Genomic DNA, 20,247 nt, shown 5'->3' on the forward strand with positions numbered 1-20,247 from the left:
TCATCAATAATGTCCCCTATATCTCTCAACATCAATAATGTCCCCTATATCTCTCAACATCAATAATGTCCACTATATCTCTCATCATCAATAATGTCCCCTATATCTCTCTAATCATCTATATCTCATCAATAATGTCCCCTATATCTCTCATCATCAATAATGTCTATATCAATAATGTCCCCTATATCTCTCATCATCAATAATGTCCCCTATATCTCTCATCATCAATAATGTCCCCTATATCTCTCATCATCAATAATGTCTCCCTATATCTCTCATCATCAATAATGTCCCCTATATCTCTCATCATCAATATTGTGCACAATAATGTCCCCTATATCTCTCATCATCAATAATGACCCCTATATCTCTCATCATCAATAATGTCCCCTATATCTCTCATCATCAATAATGTCCCCTATATATCATCTCTATATCTCTCATCATCAATAATGTCCCCTATATCTCTCTCTCTATATCACCGATAATGTCCCCTATATCTCTTATCATCAATAATGTCCCCTATATCTCTCATCATCAGTAATGTCCCCTATATCTTTCACCAATAATGACCTCTATATCTCTCATCACCAATAATGTCCCCTATATCTCTTATCATCAATAATGTCCCCTATATCTCTCATCATCAATAATGACCCCTATATCTCTCATCATCAATAATGTCCCCTATATCTCTCACCAATAATGTCCCCTATATCTCTCATCATCAATAATGTCCCCTATATCTCTTATCACCAATATTGTCCCCTATATCTCTCATCATCAATAATGTCCCCTATATCTCTCATCATCAATAATGACCCCTATATCTCTTATCATCAATAATGTCCCCTATATCTCTCACCAATAATGTCTATATCAATAATGTCCCCTATATCTCTCATCATCAATAATGTCCCCTATATCTCTCATCATCAATAATGTCCCCTATATCTCTCATCATCAATAATGTCCCCTATATCTCTCATCATCAATAATGTCCCCTATATCTTTCATCATCAATAATGACCCCTATATCTCTCATCATCAATAATGTCCCCTATATCTCTCACCAATAATGCCCCCTATATCTCTCATCACCAATAATGTCCCCTATATCTCTCATCATCAATAATGTCCCCTATATCTCTCATCATCAATAATGTCCCCTATATCTCTCATCATCAATAATGTCCCCTATATCTCTCATCATCAATAATGTCCCCTATATCTCTCATCACCAATAATGTACCTGATATCTCTCTTGTGATAATGAATATTTGTTGTCAGAAAGGTGAGGAACTTTTGAAGGATGTTCTTGATAAAAAATTCCAAGCAGCTGTTCCTGAGATTATTGTGTATCTACAAGAGGGGATCGGCAATAATACCCGTATAGATTATGGTACAGGTAAGATTCCATACAGAGGATTGGCTGTAACTGTCGTATATATTATGGTACAGGTAAGATTCCATACAAAGGATATGCTGTAACTGTTGTATATATTATGGTACAGGTAAGATTCCATACAGAGGATTGGCTGTAACTGTCGTATATATTATGGTACAGGTAAGATTCCATACAAAGGATAGGCTGTAACTGTCGTATAGATGACAATACAGGTAAGATTCCATACAGGGTTTTTGATGTATACTATTATAGATAACAGAACTAGTATAAAGATGTCATAGTTATTTTGTTAAATAATTTTTAGTTGACAAGTACAGTTGTAATAGTAAACATACATCAGGAAAATTCCCAAGGTCACTGATGTGAAAAAAATGAATTTATCTCCTTTTTGGTAAACTTTTTACAGTTGTTTTCCTTGCTGTTAGGACAGTATATACCTGATTTGTAAATTTTGTTTTTTGTTGCAAGGAATTCAAATATTTACATGTTTATCAATTATGATATTTTTCCCTGCTGCAATATTACATGATTGTATATATCAATGTTTTGTCTTTTACTTGGACAGCTCTTGTAGTAAGTGACATTTTCCCCCTGTTTGGATATATGTAAATTTTTTCTCACAGCTAGACATAATATATCATGTGTTGTATTTTCCTTTCTGCTAGGACATGAGCTGTCTTTTGTGGCCTTCCTCTGTTGTCTGTTCAAGATTGGAGCCTTACAAGAGGCAGACGCTGTGGCTGTTGCCCTTCAAGTTTTTCAGAGGTATGTGACCTCACTCTTTATCTGTCATGGTAATTGTCTACTACACAGCTCGAATCATATCTCACATTTACTCACAAGTATCATGGCAAAGTTTCTCTTCTTGAGGCTTTTCAATACATATACATGTACCACATAGTTTTCAAAAACTAATCATTCAACATTAGCTCAAGATAGTAGATCAAAAAATGGTATGTCTACAGCAATCAGCAGCACAGTGTGCTATAGCTATTGTCAATCACAGGTATCTGTTGCTGGTCAGGAAACTACAACAAACATACCGTATGGAGCCAGCTGGTAGTCAGGGCGTGTGGAGTCTGGATGATCACCAGTTTGTACCATTTATCTGGGGAAGTTCACAACTCCTGGGTAGGTGTCTTAATTTATATTTATTTAGGGAAGTATATAACTCATGAGTAGATGTAAGAGTTCATACATCTCCTGGGTAGTTGTGAGGGTTCATACTATCTATTCAGGGAAGCTCACAGCTCCTGCGTAGGTATGAGAGTTCATAATATTTATTGAGGGAAGTTCACAACTCACTGGCCATTTCTCTGACAAAGTCAATAAAAGTTTACACAGAAAAGTAGTTATCAGTAAAAAATTTCCATAGAAAGACAATTCTGATGAGGTTCCTTTCTTTAACTCTAATTTGACAACATATCTTTCTTGTTTTCATTTGCCATTAAAATCTTGACATGGAAATATTTTTAAATGAATTTTTTTTCTTTTAATTTCAGATCACAAAAGAATTTTGCCAAAATCTTTTGTCAACCCAGACATTTTCCAGAACTTTGACAAAGATTACATGTTTTTAGGATGTATAAAATACATTGATTCGGTGAGTAATCTTTGTATATAAAACATTGATTTTGTGAGTCCGTAGTCTCCTTGGCTTTAACAGTTAGACCCTTAGCATCACTGGCAATTCTTAGAAGGACGAAACAGGCTTATGATGGAGTTTAATCTAGCACTTTTGTGTCCTTTATACAATCTGTTGTATAAAATAAAGTGAATTTGTGATTCATTTGCCTCCTAGCCTTCAAAATTTAGGCCCTTAGCATCACTGACAAGTCCTAAAAGGACGAAACATCTGTATGATGCAGTTCAATTCATCATTTGGCTCTACTGTATCTAATTACAATGGCAAATTTATCATAGGTTGAGTGTACATTTTTTTTCTAGGTGAAGACTGGGCCATTTGCTGAGCATTCTAACCAGCTCTGGAATATAAGTGGTGTCAAGGCATGGCAGAAGGTTAATTCTGGTCTCATCAAAATGTACAAGGCTGAGGTAAGCATGGTGGTGATAAAAAACATTAAATGGAATGCTATATATCTGTAGGTAATACTTAATGGAATGCTAAATATTTGTAGGTAATACTTCATTGAATGCCAAAATATTTGTAGGTACCACTTAATGAAATGCTAAATATTTGTTAGGGCCACGTAATTGAATGCTAAATATTTTTAAGCAATACTTAATTGAATGCTAAATATTTGTAGAGAACTCATAATGGAATGCTAAATATTTGTTAGGGCCAGGTGATTGAATGCTTACTATTTGTAGGTAAGACAGAACAGTGCCTGTTTATTTTGTTCAGTATTATAGGTTATAGCATTGATTTTTCTGTCTCTGTTGTTTTTTGTGGACAGGTCCTCGTGAAATTCCCTGTAATCGCACACTTTTTATTTGTCTATTTTCCATTGACAGATCGATGCAAAATTCCCTATTATCCATTATTTCCTTTTTGTCTGCCAGATTGTTTTCCATTTAGAAGTCTTTACTAAATTCCCTGTAATCCCAAACTCGGTGATTGTTTAGTTCTATTACTTCCTGTTCGTTCACTTCCACTACTGGTTGTTTTCCATTGACAGGTTAATGCTAAATTCCCCATAATCCCACACATACTGTTTGTTCACTTCTATCAAATTATTTTCCATTGACAGGTCCTTGCAAAATTTCCTGTAATTCAACACTTCCTGTTTGGAAGTCTGCTGTCCTACACTCCTGCGAATGTGACCTGAACAGAAACATTAGCACTAATAAGATTAGAAGGGAATACCAAGAAATCAGAGTGAAGTGGAGATGGGGTGAAAGATACAATTAATGATGAAGGGATGGGGTGTAGGAGAGGAGACTTTGAAGACTATGGCGACTGAATCATAAAATGTGAGAGGAGAAATGTGCTGGCAAGCATCAATAAATACAACTGATGGTCATTTATACTCTCAATAATGTATCTTTAGACTTCCTCTTATTGATTTTATCAAATATTGGTACTATAATTATGAAGTATAGTAATTATACATTATGTAAATCAATATCATTGTAGTCCTATATTTTTGCCATTCTTATGAAATGAATAAAGAATTCAGAAAATATATGAAATATATGAGTTGGTTCAAATTATCACTTGAAAAGAAAACATGTTGACAAGATAAACAAAGACAGTGTACATCATTTTAGGCAAGTCTCAATAGCCATTTGGTGCTATATCAGTTACTGTATAACATGAAATATTTTTTACATGGTTCAGAGATAAGATGACCTCTACTAAAGAGTAAAAACTTTTGTGAATACCAATAACAGTAGGAGCTGTATTAAGAACACATCATTGTCTGTGTAACAGGGGATATTGAGAACACATCATAGTCTGCGTAGTAGGGGATATTGAGAACACATCAAACTCTGTTTAGTAGGGGGATATTGAGAACACATAATAATCTGTGTAGTAGGGGGATATTGGGGACACATCATTGTTTCTGTAGTAGGGGATATTGAGAAAACATCATTTTCTATGTAGAGGGGGATATTGAGGACAAGTCATTGTCTGTTTAGTAGTGGGATATTGAGAACACATCATAGTCTGTGTAGTAGGTGATATTGAGAATACATCATAGTCTGTGTAGTAGGGGAATATTAAGAACACATCATAGTCTGTGTATTAGGGGGATATTGAGAACACATCATAGTCTGTGTAGTAGGGGGATATTGAGGATACATCATTGTCTGTATAATTTGGAATATTGACACATCATTGTGTGTGTAGTAGGGGATATTGAGGACACATCGTTTTCTGTTTAGTAGGGGATATCGAGTGCACATCTTAGTCTGTGTAGTAGGTTATATTGAGGACACATTATTGTCCGTGCAGTAGGGGGATATAGAGGAACCATCATAGCCTATGTTGTAGGTGATATTGAGGACACATCGTAGTCTGTTTAGTACGGGGTATTGAGGACAATTCATTATCTAAGTAGAGGTATACTGAGGGCACGTCATTGTCTGTGTAGTGGGTGATATAGAGGACACATCATAGTCTGCGTAGAATGGGGATGTTGAGAACACATCATGGTCTGTGTAGTGGGGGATATTGATGACACATCACAGTCTGTGTAGTAGGGGATATTGAGGACACATCATTGTTTGTGTAGTAGGGGAATATTGAGGACACATCATTGTGTGTGCAGTAGGGGATATTGAGGACAAATCGTTTTCTGTTTAGTATAGGATATTGAGATCACATCTTAGTCTGTGTAGTAGGTTATATTGAGGACACATTATTGTCTGTGCAGTAGGGGGATATTGAGGAACCACCATAGCCTGTGTAGTTGGTGATATTGAGGACACATCGTAGTCTGTTTAGTAGGTGGTATTGAGGACACATCATTATCTAAGTAGGGGTATATTGAGGGCACGTCGATGTCTGTGTAGTAGGTGATATAGAGGACACATCATAGTCTGCGTAGAATGGGGATGTTGAGAACACATCATGGTCTGTGTAGTGGGGGATATTGATGACACATCAAAGTCTGTGTAGTAGGGGATATTGAGGACACATCATTGTGTGTGCAGTAGGGGATATTGAGGACAAATCTTTTTCTGTTTAGTATAGGATATTGAGATCACATCTTTGTCTGTGTAGTAGGTTATATTGAGGACATATTATTGTCTGTGCAGTAGGGGGATATTGAGGAACCACCATAGCCTGTGTAGTTGGTGATATTGAGGACACATCGTAGTCTGTTTAGTAGGTGGTATTGAGGACACATCATTATCTAAGTAGGGGTATATTGAGGGCACGTCGATGTCTGTGTAGTAGGTGATATAGAGGACACATCATAGTCTGCTTAGTAGGGGGATGTTGAGAAAACATCATGGTCTGTGTAGTGGGGGATATTGATGACACACCACAGTCTGTGTAGTAGGGGATATTGAGGACACATCATATTTTGTGTAGTGGGGGATGTTGATAATTCATCGTTGACCGTGGTGTAGGGGATATTGAGGACACATCATTGTCTGTATAGTGGGGGATATTGAGAAAACATCATTATTTATGTAGAACGATGATAGTGAGGACACATCATAATCTGTGTAGTAGGGGGATATTGAGAACACATATAGTCTGTATAGTAGGGGGATATTGAGAACACATCATAGTCTGTGTAGTAGGGGGATATTAAGGACACATCATAGTCTGTGTAGTAGGGGATATTGAGAACACATATTCTTTGTGGAGGGGGTTTTGAGGATACATCATTGTCTGTATAATGGGAAATATTGAGGACACATCATTGTGTGTGTGGTAGGGAATATAGAGGACACATCTTTTTTTGTTTAGTAGGGGATATTGAGAGCACATCTTAGTCTGTGTGGTAGGTTATATTGAGGACACATTATTGTCCGTGCAGTAGGGGGATATTGAGGAACCACCATAGCCTGTGTAGTTGGTGATATTGAGGACACATCGTTGTCTGTTTAGTAGGTGATATAGAGGACACATCACAGTCTGCGTAGAATGGGGATGTTGAGAACACATCATGGTCTGTGTAGTGGGGGATATTGATGACACATCATAGTCTGCGTTGAATGGGGATGTTGAGAACACATCATGGTCTGTGTAGTGGGGGATATTGATGACACATCTTAGTCTGTGTAGTAGGTTATATTGAGGACACATTATTGTCGGTTTTGTAAGGGGATATTGAGAACACATCATATTTTGTGTAGTGGGGGATGTTGATAACACATCGTTGACCGTGGTGAAAACATCATTATTTATGTAGAACGATGATAGTGAGGAGACATCATAATCTGTGTAGTAGGGGGATATTGAGAACACATCGTAGTCTGTGTAGTAGGAGATATTGAGGGCATCATTGTCGGTGTAGTAAAAGGATATTGAGAAGACATCAAAGTCTGTGTAGTAGGGGGATATTGAGATCATATTATAGACTGTCTACTAGGGGATATTGAGGACACATCACTGACGGTGTAGTAGGAAGATATTTTGAACACATCATAATCTGTGTAGTAGGGGGATATTGAGAACACATATAGTCTGTATAGTAGGGGGATATTGAGAACACATCATAGTCTGTAAAGTAGGGGATAATGAGAGCACATCATTGTCTGTTAAGTAGGGGGACATTGAGAACACATCCTAGTCTGTGTAGTAGGGGGATATTAAGGACACATCATAGTCTGTGTAGTAGGGGATATTGAGAACACATATTCTTTGTGGAGGGGGTTTTGAGGATACGTCATTGTCTGTATAATGGGAAATATTGAGGACACATCATTGTGTGTGTAATAGGGAATATAGAGGACACATCTTTTTTTGTTTAGTAGGGGATATTGAAAGCACATCTTAGTCTGTGTGGTAGGTTATATTGAGGACACATTATTGTCCGTGCAGTAGGGGGATATTGAGGAACCACCATAGCCTGTGTAGTTGGTGATATTGAGGACACATCGTAGTCTGTTTAGTAGGTGGTATTGAGGACACATCATTATCTAAGTAGGGGTATATTGAGGGCACGTCATTGTCTGTGTAGTGGGTTATATAGAGGACACATCATAGTCTGCGTAGTATGGGGATGTTGAGAACACATATTTGACCGTGGTGTAGAGGATATTGAGGACACATCATTGTCTGTATAGTGGGGGATATTGAGAAAACATCATTATTTATGTAGAACGACGATAGTGGGGACACACCATAATCTGTGTAGTAGGTGGATATTGAGAACATATTATTGTCTATAAAAAGGGAGTTTATCGAGAACACATCCTTGTCTGTGCAGTAGGGTGATATTGAGGGCACATCATAGTCTGTTTAGTAGGGGATATTGAGGACACATCATTGTCGGTTTGGTAGGGGGATATTGAGAACACATTATATTTTGTGTAGTGGGGAATGTTGATAACACATTATTGACCGTGGTGTAGGGGATATTGAGGACACATCATTGTCTGTGTTCTAAGAGGATATTGAGAACACATCATTGTCTGTGTAGGAGGGGGATATTGAGAACACATCATTCTCTGTGTAGTAGGGGAATATTTAGGACACATCATAGACTCTGTAGTAGGATATATTGAGAACACATCATTGTCTGTTTAGTAGGGGATATTGAGAACACATCATAGTATGTGTACTAGGGGGATATTGAGAACACATCATAGTCTGAGTAGTAGGGGATATTGAGAACACATCATAGTCGGTGTAGTAGGATATATTGAGAACACATCATTGTCTGAGTATAAGGGGATATTGAGAACACATCATAGTCTGTGTAAGGGGATATTGAGAACACATCTTACTTTGTGTAGTAGAGGAATATTGAGGACACATCATTTTCTGCGTAGTAGGGGATATTGAGGACACATTATTGTCGGTGTAATAGGGGGATATTGAGAAGATAATTTGAACACATCATAATCTGTGTAGTAGGGGGATATTGAGGACACATTATTGTCGATGTAATAGGGGAATATTGAGAACACATCATACTCTATGTAATAGGGAATATTGAGTACACATTATTGTTTGTGTAGTAGGGAATATTGAGTACACATCATTGTCTGTGTAGTAGGTGGATATTGAGAACACATCATTGTCTGTGTAACAGGGGATATTGAGAACACATTATACTCTGTGTAATAGGGGGATATTGAGAACACATCATACTCTGTGTAGTAGGGAATATTGAGTACACATCATTGTCTGTTAAGTAGGTGGATATTTTGAACACATCATAATCTGTGTCGTAGGGGATATTGAGGACTCATTATTGTCGGTGTAATAGGGGAATATTGAGAACACATCATACTCTATGTTGTAGGGAATATTGAGGACACATCATTGTCTGTGAAGTAGGGAATATTGAGTACACATTGTCTGTGTAGTAGGTGGATATTGAGGACACATCATTGTCTGTGTTCTAAGAGGATATTGAGAACACATCATTGTCTGTGTAGGAGGGGGATATTGAGAACACATCATTGTCTGTGTAGTAGGGGAATATTTAGGACACATCATAGACTCTGTAGTAGGTTATATTGAGGACACATTATAGTTTGTGTAATAGATGGATATTGAGAACACATCATACTCTGTGTAGTAGGGGGATAATGAGAAGACATCATAGTCTGTTTAGTAGGGGGATATATAGAACACATCATACTCTGTGTAGTAGGGGGTTATTGAGAGCACATCATTGTCTGTGTAACAAGGGATATGGAGAACACATCATAGCCTGTGTAATAGGGGAATATTGACGATACATCATAGACTGTGTGTTGTAAGGGGATATTGAGAACACATCATAGTTTGTGTAATAGATGGTTATTGAGAACACATCATACTCTGTGTAGTAGGGGGATAATGAGAAGACATCATAGTCTGTTTAGTAGGGGGATATTGAGAACACATCATACTCTGTGTAGTAGGGGGTTATTGAGAGCACATCATTGTCTTTGTGGTAGGCAGCTATTGAGGACACATCATAGTCTGTGTAGTAGGGGGATATTGAGAACCCATCATAGTCTGTGTAGTAGGGGATATTGTGAATACATCATAATCTGTGTAGTAGGTGATATTGAGAACACCTCATAGCCTATGTAGGAGGGGGATATTAAGAACACATCATAGTCTGTGTAGTAAGGGGATATTGAGAACACATATTCTTTGTAGAGGGGGATATTTTAGGACACATTGTGTGTGTAGTAGGGGATATTGAGGACATATCGTTTTCTGTTTAGTAGGGAATATTGAGAGCACATCTTAGTCTGTGTAATAGATTATATTGAGGACACATTATTGTCCGTGCAGTTGGGGGACAATGAGGAACCATCATAGTCTCTGTAGTGGAGGATATTGATGACTCATCACAGTCTGTATAGTAGGGGGATATTGAGGACACATCATAGTTTGTGTAGTAGGGGATATTGAGAAAACATCATTTTATATGTAGAGGGAGGATATTGAGGACAGGTCATTGTTTATGTAGTAGCGGGATACTGAGGACACGTCATTGTCTGTGTATATATAGTAAGGGTATATTGAGAACACATCCTAGTCGGTGTAGTATGAGAATATTGATAACACATTATTATTGTGTTGTAGGGGAATATTGAGATCACATCATTGTCTGTGTTCTAGGGGGATATTGAGAACACATCATTGTCTTTGTAGTAGGGGAATATTGAGGCACATCATAGTCTGTATAGGAGGTATTATTGAGTACACATCATTGTCTGTGTAGTAGGGGATATTGAGAACACATTATAGTATGTGTAGTAGGATATATTGAGAACACATCATTGTCTGTTTAGTAGGGGATATTGAGAACACATCATAGTCTGTGTACTAGGGGGATATTGAGAACACATCATTGTCTGAGTAGTAGGGGATATTGAGAACACATCATAGTTTGAGTAGTAGGGGATATTGAGAACACATCATACTCTGTGTAGTAGGGGGATATTGAGAACACAGTATTGTCTGTGTAGTATGGGAATATTGAGGACACATCATAATCTGTGTAGTAGGGTATATTGAGAACACATCATTGTCTGTGTAACAAGGGATATGGAGAACACATCATAAGCTGTGTAATAGGTGAATATTGAGGATACATCATAGACTGTGTGTTGTAAGGGAATATTGAGAACACATCATAGTTTGTGTAATAGATGGATATTGAGAACACATCATACTCTGTGTAGTAGGGGGATAATGAGAAGACATCATAGTCTGTTAAGTAGGGGGATATTGAGAACACATCATACTCTGTGTAGTAGGGGGTTATTGAGAACACATCATTGTCTGTGTAACAGGGGATATGGAGAACACATCATAGGCTGTGTAATAGGGGAATATTGAGGATACATCATAGACTGTGTTATAGGGGAATATTGAGAACACATCATAGTTTATGTAATAGATGGATATTGAGAACACATCATACTCTGTGTAGTAGGGGGATAATGAGAAGACATCATAGTCTGTTTAGTAGGGGGATATTGAGAACACATCATATTCTGTGTAGTAGGGGGTTATTGAGAGCACATCATTGTCTTTTTTTTTTGTATTTTTGTATTTTTCAAGATTTTCATACACATGAATATAACAAAATAAACAGGTAATGATACACTATCCTCCTCCTCATCATCATAGTATTACATCAATATAATAACCTCCTCATCACTACATTATTAGTCATCATCATCATCATCATCATCATCATCATCATCATCACTAAATTATGACCCTCATCGTCATTCATCTTCATTATCATAGCAAACTTCCTTATTATCATCCTCATCTTCATCATCATTGCAAACTTCATCATCGTCATCCTCATCACTAAATTATAAGTCATCATCATTCAACTTCATCTTCATAGCCAACTTCATCCTCATCACTAAATGAGTCAGCATTATCATTCATCTTCATCATCATATAGAATCTATATATCATGTTCATTATCAATGAATTATGACAGTCATCATCATCTCCATCATCATCCCCATCATCATCATCATTGTAACAACTTCATCATCGTAATGTTACATCAATAATCATCATCATCATCATAACAAACTTCATCGTCAACATCATCATTATATTACATCAACATATCATCCTCATCGTCCTCATCATCATCACAAGACTGACAGACATCATCATCGTCATCATCATCATCATCCTCATTCATCATCATCATCATCATCATCATCATCATCATCATCATCATAATCATCCTCATTCATTATCATCATCATCATCATCATCATCATCATCATCATCATCATCATCAAAGAATCAAAACAAAACTATGAATATAATCATTATCACTGATTAGTTTTAATTACGAAATCACTAGGATTCAGGTGTATCAATATAACCAGAATGCATTGTTTGCTATACGCATGTGTGTTTTTTTTTTTTTTTTTTTTAGAGAAAGTGAGAGAGGGGAAGGAGAGTGGGAAAGGGAGAGAAAAGGAGGAAGAGAGAGACAGAGAGAGAAAGACAGAGAAAGTTTTCACGGAAGCTTAAACAATGTTTCATCAAGGAGTTGTACAGTTTAAAAAAAAAAAAAAAAAAATTCAGTAAGCCTTTATGTACTTCTCACATTTCGGCATATTCAGGGTCATGTATCAAGAAACCGTTTCCATTTACTCCAATCATTATCTATTTTCTTGATAATTACCTCTCCTTTTCTAACAGCAGAATATTTTTCAATGCGATTGGCCTCCTTAATAAGTTTGCACAATGCATGTATTGATAAGGCTGATTATAAACATCTAGTCCTATAAATATATTGTTTTATTATTAAAATGATCATATTATCAACCCTCTGATTCAGTAACTCAAAAACAAAAGTTTCTTTATTAAAAGCAAAAGGAATTAATAAGGTATCAAGGAGAAATTCAAAATCTTGAAGGAACTTTTGAACCTCTATACAATCCCATAACATATGAATTATTGTCTCTACTTCAGTTTTACAATGGTAACAATATGGACTATCAACAAGTCCAACTTTGAATAAAAAGGTGTTACATGTTAAGATATGATGATTAATTCTATATTGTAACCAATGTAATTTAGAATTTTTAGTCACCTGAAAAGGAGTACTATATATTTGTTTCCAGGTTTCATCTTCAAAATCAAACAAATCATTCAATTTTCTTTTCCCATTTGAGATAGAATTATTTTTACATAACAAGCCATAGAAGTCTTTCGTCCCCTTTCTGTGTTTCAAAATTATTTCCAAGTTTGTTGGTATATAGGGATAGCTTATTGTTATATTTGTAATGTTCCTGGACAAGTATTTTTTTAAAATATTTATAATGCTTTGATATGTAAGAAAGTCTGTGCGTATGCCATATTTGTGCATAAATTCTATATGGGTATAAAATGAACTGGTATTACAATCCTTAATCATATCATTTATAATAATAATACCTTTGTTAAACCATTCTTTATAAAAAAGACTGTGACCCCCTATCATAAAGTGTTTGTTATACCAAATAGGAGTTTTCAGTATATGTATTGCATCCTTATCACTTTCTTTAATAATTGAATTTCTCCATGCCTGAAATACATCTTTCCAAAACAGGTTTCTACATCTCTGCTGACAGTATGCTATATATTCAGGCCCACAGTTGCTTAAAATATTTTTATCTGCATATATATTAAATAATATTTGCCATTTACCTGCTGATGTATAAAGTCTGCGGATCCATGTAAGTTTTAATGCATCAATAAAAGACTTTATGTTAACCATTTTAAGACCCCCTTCCAAACAATGTCTCTTCTAATTTTATCTACTTTACTCTTCCATAGAAAATGGTATAATTCTGAGTTTAATTTTTAATAAAATCATCACCCGGATTAGGGAGTGATATAAAAAGATGATTGAGTTGTGATATAAGTAATGACTTTATTATATTTATCTTTCCTATTGGTGTTAAAATTCTTCTGCTCCAGATCTTTATTAATGACTTCAGCTTCACTAACTTCTTGTCATAATTCAGTTTAGGTATTCGGTGTAGGTCAACATGAAATTCTAGACCAAGAAGTAGAAATGAATTTTCCCCCCATTGCAAGTTTAATTCTGGGTAGTATGTCTCATCACTATATTTTTGGTCCCCTATCCATATAACTTGAGTTTTACCCACATTAATTTTCAGTCCAGAGATTTTTGAAAATTTAGTGAGTTCCTCCAAGGATTCCTTTAAAGATTTCTTGGTTCCATCTACAATGAGAGTGGTATCATCTGCATACTGCGAAATTAACAGAGGAAAATTGTTTACTTTTATACCATTTATACATTTGTTATTTCTCAATTTAATAGCCAGAATTTCAGCACATAATATAAAAATATACGGGGCAATTGGGTCCCCTTGCCGGCAGCCCCTCTTGATATCGAAGAAAGATGAGAGATTACCACCTTGATTAATTGTTGACATTGAATTATTATGGAAAGTTTTTATCCAACTTCTGATATCTCTATAAAACTCCAACTAACTGAATCAAAGGCTTTCTCAAAGTCAATAATCAAAAGCATACCTTGAATAAGGTGTTCCTCAGCATAATGCATAATATCATATACTAGTCTTGAGTTTTCCCCTATTTATTAATTTGTCTAAAACTGATTTCATTCTTTGAGCAATTGAACCAGATGCAATTTTATAAACAATATTTAGAAGACAGATAGGTCTCCAGTTTATCAGAAATTGTCTTGGTTTTTCTTCCTTTGGTAAACATGTGATAATTCCCTGTCTTTGTGTTATTGATAGTTTCCCCTGGCCAAATCCAAAATTAATAGATCTTACTACAAATTTTCCTAATTGTTTCCAAAAAAACTTATAAAACTCTGCTGTAAATCCGTCTGACCCAGGGCTTTTATTATTCTTCATTTGTTTCAAGGTATGTGATGCTTCAGTATATGTAATATTTCCTTCCAACAGTAAAGATTCTGCATTATTTAGTTTTGGAGCGTTCAAATTAGATAAAAGCTGGTTTAAATTTACATCTTCTAAACTGCATTCACTGGAATATAGCTGTTCATAAAATCTTCTTATTTCGCTCAAAATGTCTTCTTGCTCTCTTATTACTTCCCCATTTTTTTATCACAGGGGTAATCTTTGAGATGAAATTTCTGTTTTCCAAATTTAAAAAATAATTGGTAGGTTTTTCCCCCTCTTCAATCCATTTTGCTTTTGACCTTAAAATATTACCCTTGATTTTAGCTGCTCTTATTTTCTCTAACTCTTCCTTTTTCTCCCGTAATTCTTCTAGATTAAATTGATTGATATCAATATTATTTTCAAGTTTAGCTATATATTCTATAATATTATTTTCTTCTTCCACTTGCAGTTTTTTCTTATAAGATGAAAATGAAATTGTTTTTCCTCTTATTTCAAGGAGTAGGGTCTCTAGAAAAAGTTGATCATTAATCTGAAATTGAATATCCTCATCTGCAATCCTATGAACAGAATTTTGATTATAAATTAAAAGTGCATACTGTTTCTTGACATATAAGATAAGTTTATTTATAGTTTCCAAATACTCTTCATCATGTAAAAGTGAATTATTAAATTTCCAAAGACCAGTGTAATAGATGGATATTGAGGACACATCATACTCTGTGTAGTAGGGGGATATTGAAAACATCATTGTCTGTGTAAGAGGGGATATTGAGGACACATCATAGTTTGTAAAGTAATGGGGATTTTATGGACACATCATAGTATGTGTAGTAGGGAAATATTGAGGACACATCATGATCTGTGTAGTAGTGGGGTACTGAGAACAAATCATAGTCTGTGTAGTAGGGGGATATTGAGAACACATCAAAATCTGAGTAGTAGGAAATATTGAGAACACATCATTGTCTGTGTAACAGGGGATATTGAGGACACATCATTGTCTGTGGGGGAAATATTGAGGACACATCATGATCTGTGTAGTAGTGGGGTACTGAGAACACATCATTGTCTCTGTAGTAGGAGGATATTGAGAACACATCATTGTTCTGTGTAGTAGGGGATATTGAGAACACATATTGAGCAGGGGATATTGAGGACACATCATAGTCGGTGTTGTAGATGATATTGAGAACACATCATTGTCCCCGTAGTAGGTGAATATTGAGGGCGCATCATACTCTGTGTAGTAGGGGATATTGAAAACATATCATTGTCTGTGTAACAGGGGATATTGAGGACACATCATAGTCTGTGTAGTAGGGGGATATTGAGAACACATCATTGTCTGTGTAGTAGGGGATATTGAGAGGACATCATTGTCTTTGTAGTAGGGGTATATTGAGAACACATCATAGTGTGTAGTAGGTGATATTGAGAACACATCATTGTCTGTGTAGTAGGGGATATTGAGAACACATCATATCTGTGTAGTAGGGGATATTGTTGTCTGTGTCAGTAGTTAATATTAAGAACACATCGTTGTCTGTGAAGTGGGGAATATTGAGAACACATCATAATCTGTGTAGTAGGGGATAATGAGAAGACATCATAGTCTGTTTAGTAGGGGGATATTGAGAACACATCATTGTTTCTGTAGTAGGCGGATATTCAGGGCGCATTATTGTCTTTGTAGTGGGAAATATTTTGAACACATCATTGTCTGTGTAGTAGGGGAATATTGAGGACACATCATAGTCTGTAAAGTAAGGGGGATTTTATGACACATCATAGTCTGTGTAGTAGGGGGATATTGAGAACACATCATAGTCTGTGTAGTAAGGGGATATTGAGAACACATCATTGTCTGTGTAGTAGGGGATATTGAGAACACATCATTGTCTGTGTAGTAGGGGATTGTGTGTGTAGTAGGGGATATTGAGGAACACATCATTGTCTGTGTAGGGGATATTGGGGATATTGAGAACACACATCATTGTCTGTGTGTAGGGGATATTGAGGGTAGTAGGGGATATTGAGAACACATCAAACTGTGTATTGTGTAGTAGGGGATATTGAGAACACATCATTGTGTGTGTAGGGGTAGGGGGATATTGAGTGAGAACACATCATTGTCTGTGTAACAGGGGATATTGAGGACACATCATAGTCGGTGTTGTAGATGATATTGAGAACACATCATTGTCCCCGTAGTAGGTGAATATTGAGGGCGCATCATACTCTGTGTAGTAGGGGATATTGAGAACATATCATACTCTGTGTGGTTGGGGGAGATTGAAGCACAGTATTGTCTGTGTGGTGTTAAAAATTGAGGACGCATAATCTGTGTAGTAGGGTATATTGAGAACATATCATTGTGTAAAAGGGGATATTGAGAACACATCATAGGCTGTGTAATAGGGGGATATTGAGAACACATCATTGTCTCTGTAGTAGGCGGATATTTAGGGCGCATCATACTCTGTGTAGTAGGGGGATATTGAAGCACAGTATTGTCTGTGGTGTTAAAAACTGGGGACGCATAATCTGTGTAGTAGGGTATATTGAGAACATATCATTGTGTAAAAGGGGATATGGAAAACACATCATAGGCTGTGTAATAGGGGAATATTGAGAACACAACATACTCTGTGTATTTGGGGGATATTGAGAACACATCATTGTCTCTGTAGTAGGCAGATATTGAGGGCGCATCATTATCTGTGTAGTGGGGGATATTGAGAACACATCATTGTCTCTGTAGTAGGCGGATATTGAGGGCGCATCATACTCTGTGTAGTAGGGGATATTGAGGACACATCATACTCTGTAGTAGGCGGATATTGAGGGCGCATTATTGTCTTTGTAGTGGGAAATATTGAGAACACATCATTTTCTGTGTAGTAGGGGATATTGAGGACATATCATTGTCTGTGTAGTAGGGAATATTGAGAACACATCATAATCTGTGTGGTAGGGGATATTGAGGAAACATTATTGTCTGTGTAGTAAGGGGATATTGAGAACACATCGAAGTCTGTGTAGTAGGGGATTTCGGTGTAGTAGGAAGATATTTTGAACACATCATAACCTGTGTAGTAGAGGGATATTGAGAAAACATCATTGTTTGTATAATAGATGGATATTGAGAACACATCATACTCTGTGTAGTAGGGGGATAATGAGAAGACATAGTCTGTTTAGTAGGGGGATATTGAGAACACATCGTAGTCTGTCTAGTAGGGGATATTAAGGACACATCATTTTCGGTGTAGTAGAGGGATATTGAGAAAACATCATTGTTTGTGTAGTAGGGGATATTGAGAAAACATCATTGTTTGTGTAGTAGGGAATATTGAGTACACATCATTGTCGGTGTATTGGGGAATATTGAGAACACATCATTGTCTGTGTAACAGGGGATATTGAGGACACATCATAGTCGGTGTTGTAGGTGATATTGAGTACACATCATTGTCTGTGTATTGGGGAATATTGAGAACACATCATTGTCTGTGTAACAGGGGATATTGAGGACACATCATAGTCGGTGTTGTAGGTGATATTGAAAACACATCATTGTCTCTGTAGTAAGCGGATATTGAGGGCGCATGATACACTGTAGTATGGTGATATTGAAGCATAGTATTGTCTGTGTGGTGTTAAATATTGAGGTCGCATAATCTGTGTAATAGGGTATATTGAGAACATATTGTCTGTCTAGTAGGGGATGTTAAGGACAAATCATTGTCTGTGTAGTAGGGGATATTGAGGACACATCATTGTCTGTGTAAGGGGATATTGAGAACACATCATAACTTGTGTAGTAGGGGATATTGAATACACATCATTGTCTGTGTAAAGGGATATTGAGAACACATCATAATTTTTGTAGTAGGGGATATTGAGGACACATCATTTTCTGTGTAGTAGGGGATATTGAGGACACATCATTGTCGGTGTAATAGGGGGATAGTGAGAACACATCATTTTCTGTGTAGTAGGGGATATTGAGGACACATCATTGTCGGTGTAATAGGGGGATAGTGAGAACACATCATTTTCTGTGTAGTAGGGGATATTGAGGACACATCATACTCTGTTTAGTAGGGGGAAATTGAGAGCACATAAACTGTGTAGTAGGGGATATTGAGGAAACATTATTGTCTGTGTAGTAAGGGGATATTGAGAACACATCGTAGTCTGTCTAGTAGGGGATATTAAGGACACATCATTTTCGGTGTAGTAGGAAGATATTTTGAACACATCATAATCTGTGTAGTAGAGGGATATTGAGAAAACATCATTGTTTGTGTAGTAGGGGATATTGAGAAAACATCATTGTTTGTGCAGTAGGGAATATTCAGTACACATCATTGTCTGTGTATAAGGGGTATACTGAGAACACATCATTGTGTAGTAGGGGAATATTGAGGACAAATCATAGTTTGTGTAGTAGGATATATTGAGAACACATCATTGTCTGAGTAGTAGGGGATATTGAGAACACATCATACTGTGTAGTAGGGGGATATTGAGAACACATCATACTCTGTTTAGTAGGGGGAAATTGAGAAGACATAAACTGTGTAATAGGGGGATATTGAGGAAACATCATTGTATGTGTAGTAGAAAAATATTTTGAACACATCATTGTCTGTGTAGTAGGGGAATATTGAGGACACATCATAGACTCTGTAGTAGGGTATATTGAGGACACATCATAGTTTGTGTAGTAGGATATATTGAGAACACATCATACTCTGTGTGGTAGGGGATATTGAGAACACAGTATTGTCTGTGTAGTATGGGAATATTGAGAACACATCATAATCTGTGTGGTAGGGGATATTGAGAACACAGTATTGTCTGTGTAGTATGGGAATATTGAGAACACATCATAATCTGTGTAGTAGGGTATATTGATAATACATCATTGTCTGTGTAACAGGGGATATGGAAAACACATCATAGGCTGTGTAATAGGGGAATATTGAGGATACATCATAGACTGTGTGTTGTAGGGGTATATTGAGAACACATCATAGTTTGTGTAATAGATAGATATTGAGAACACATCATACTCTGTGTAGTAGGGGGATATTGAGAACACATAAAATGTGTAGTAGGGGGATATTGAGAACACATCATACTCTGTGTAGTAGGGGGTTATTGAGAACACATCACACTTTGTGTAGTTGGGGATATTGAGAACACATCATACTCTGTGTAGTTTGGGATATTGAGAACACATCATACTCTGTGTAGTTGGGGATACTGAGAACACATCATTGTGTAGTAGGGGAATATTTAGGACAAATCATAGACTGTCAAGTAGGATATATTGA

The 20,247-nt window shown here is 36.4% G+C and overlaps 1 protein-coding gene across 1 annotated transcript; it reads left to right on the plus strand.

Moving 5' to 3' along the window:
- Positions 1 to 1,255: 1,255 nt before the first annotated feature.
- On the plus strand, positions 1,256 to 4,568 carry LOC132554042 (serine/threonine-protein phosphatase 2A activator-like). The gene is made up of 6 exons (XM_060218339.1): positions 1,256 to 1,411; positions 2,077 to 2,176; positions 2,418 to 2,542; positions 2,914 to 3,014; positions 3,359 to 3,466; positions 4,123 to 4,568. The coding sequence occupies exons 1-6, from the start codon at positions 1,276 to 1,278 to the stop codon at positions 4,198 to 4,200; spliced, it is 648 nt and encodes a 215-aa protein (XP_060074322.1). The 5' UTR covers positions 1,256 to 1,275; the 3' UTR covers positions 4,201 to 4,568.
- The last annotated feature ends 15,679 nt before the right edge of the window (positions 4,569 to 20,247 follow it).

Source organism: Ylistrum balloti, unplaced genomic scaffold, assembly GCF_031769215.1.
Source record: "Ylistrum balloti isolate Yb309-2 unplaced genomic scaffold, AGI_CSIRO_Ybal_v1 Utg370372, whole genome shotgun sequence".
In the NCBI taxonomy this organism is placed as follows: Eukaryota; Metazoa; Mollusca; class Bivalvia; order Pectinida; family Pectinidae; genus Ylistrum; species Ylistrum balloti.

What these genes read in the sequence shown, in the direction of transcription:
- LOC132554042 (XM_060218339.1), top strand. Translation starts at nt 1,276, where the DNA reads ATGAATATTTGTTGTCAGAAAGGTGAGGAACTTTTGAAGGATGTTCTT. An exon ending in GGGAAGTTCACAACTCCTGG is followed by an intron (nt 2,543 to 2,913) that starts GTAGGTGTCTTA and finishes TTTTAATTTCAG; the next exon opens with ATCACAAAAGAATTTTGCCA. An exon ending in TCAAAATGTACAAGGCTGAG is followed by an intron (nt 3,467 to 4,122) that starts GTAAGCATGGTG and finishes TTCCATTGACAG; the next exon opens with GTCCTTGCAAAATTTCCTGT.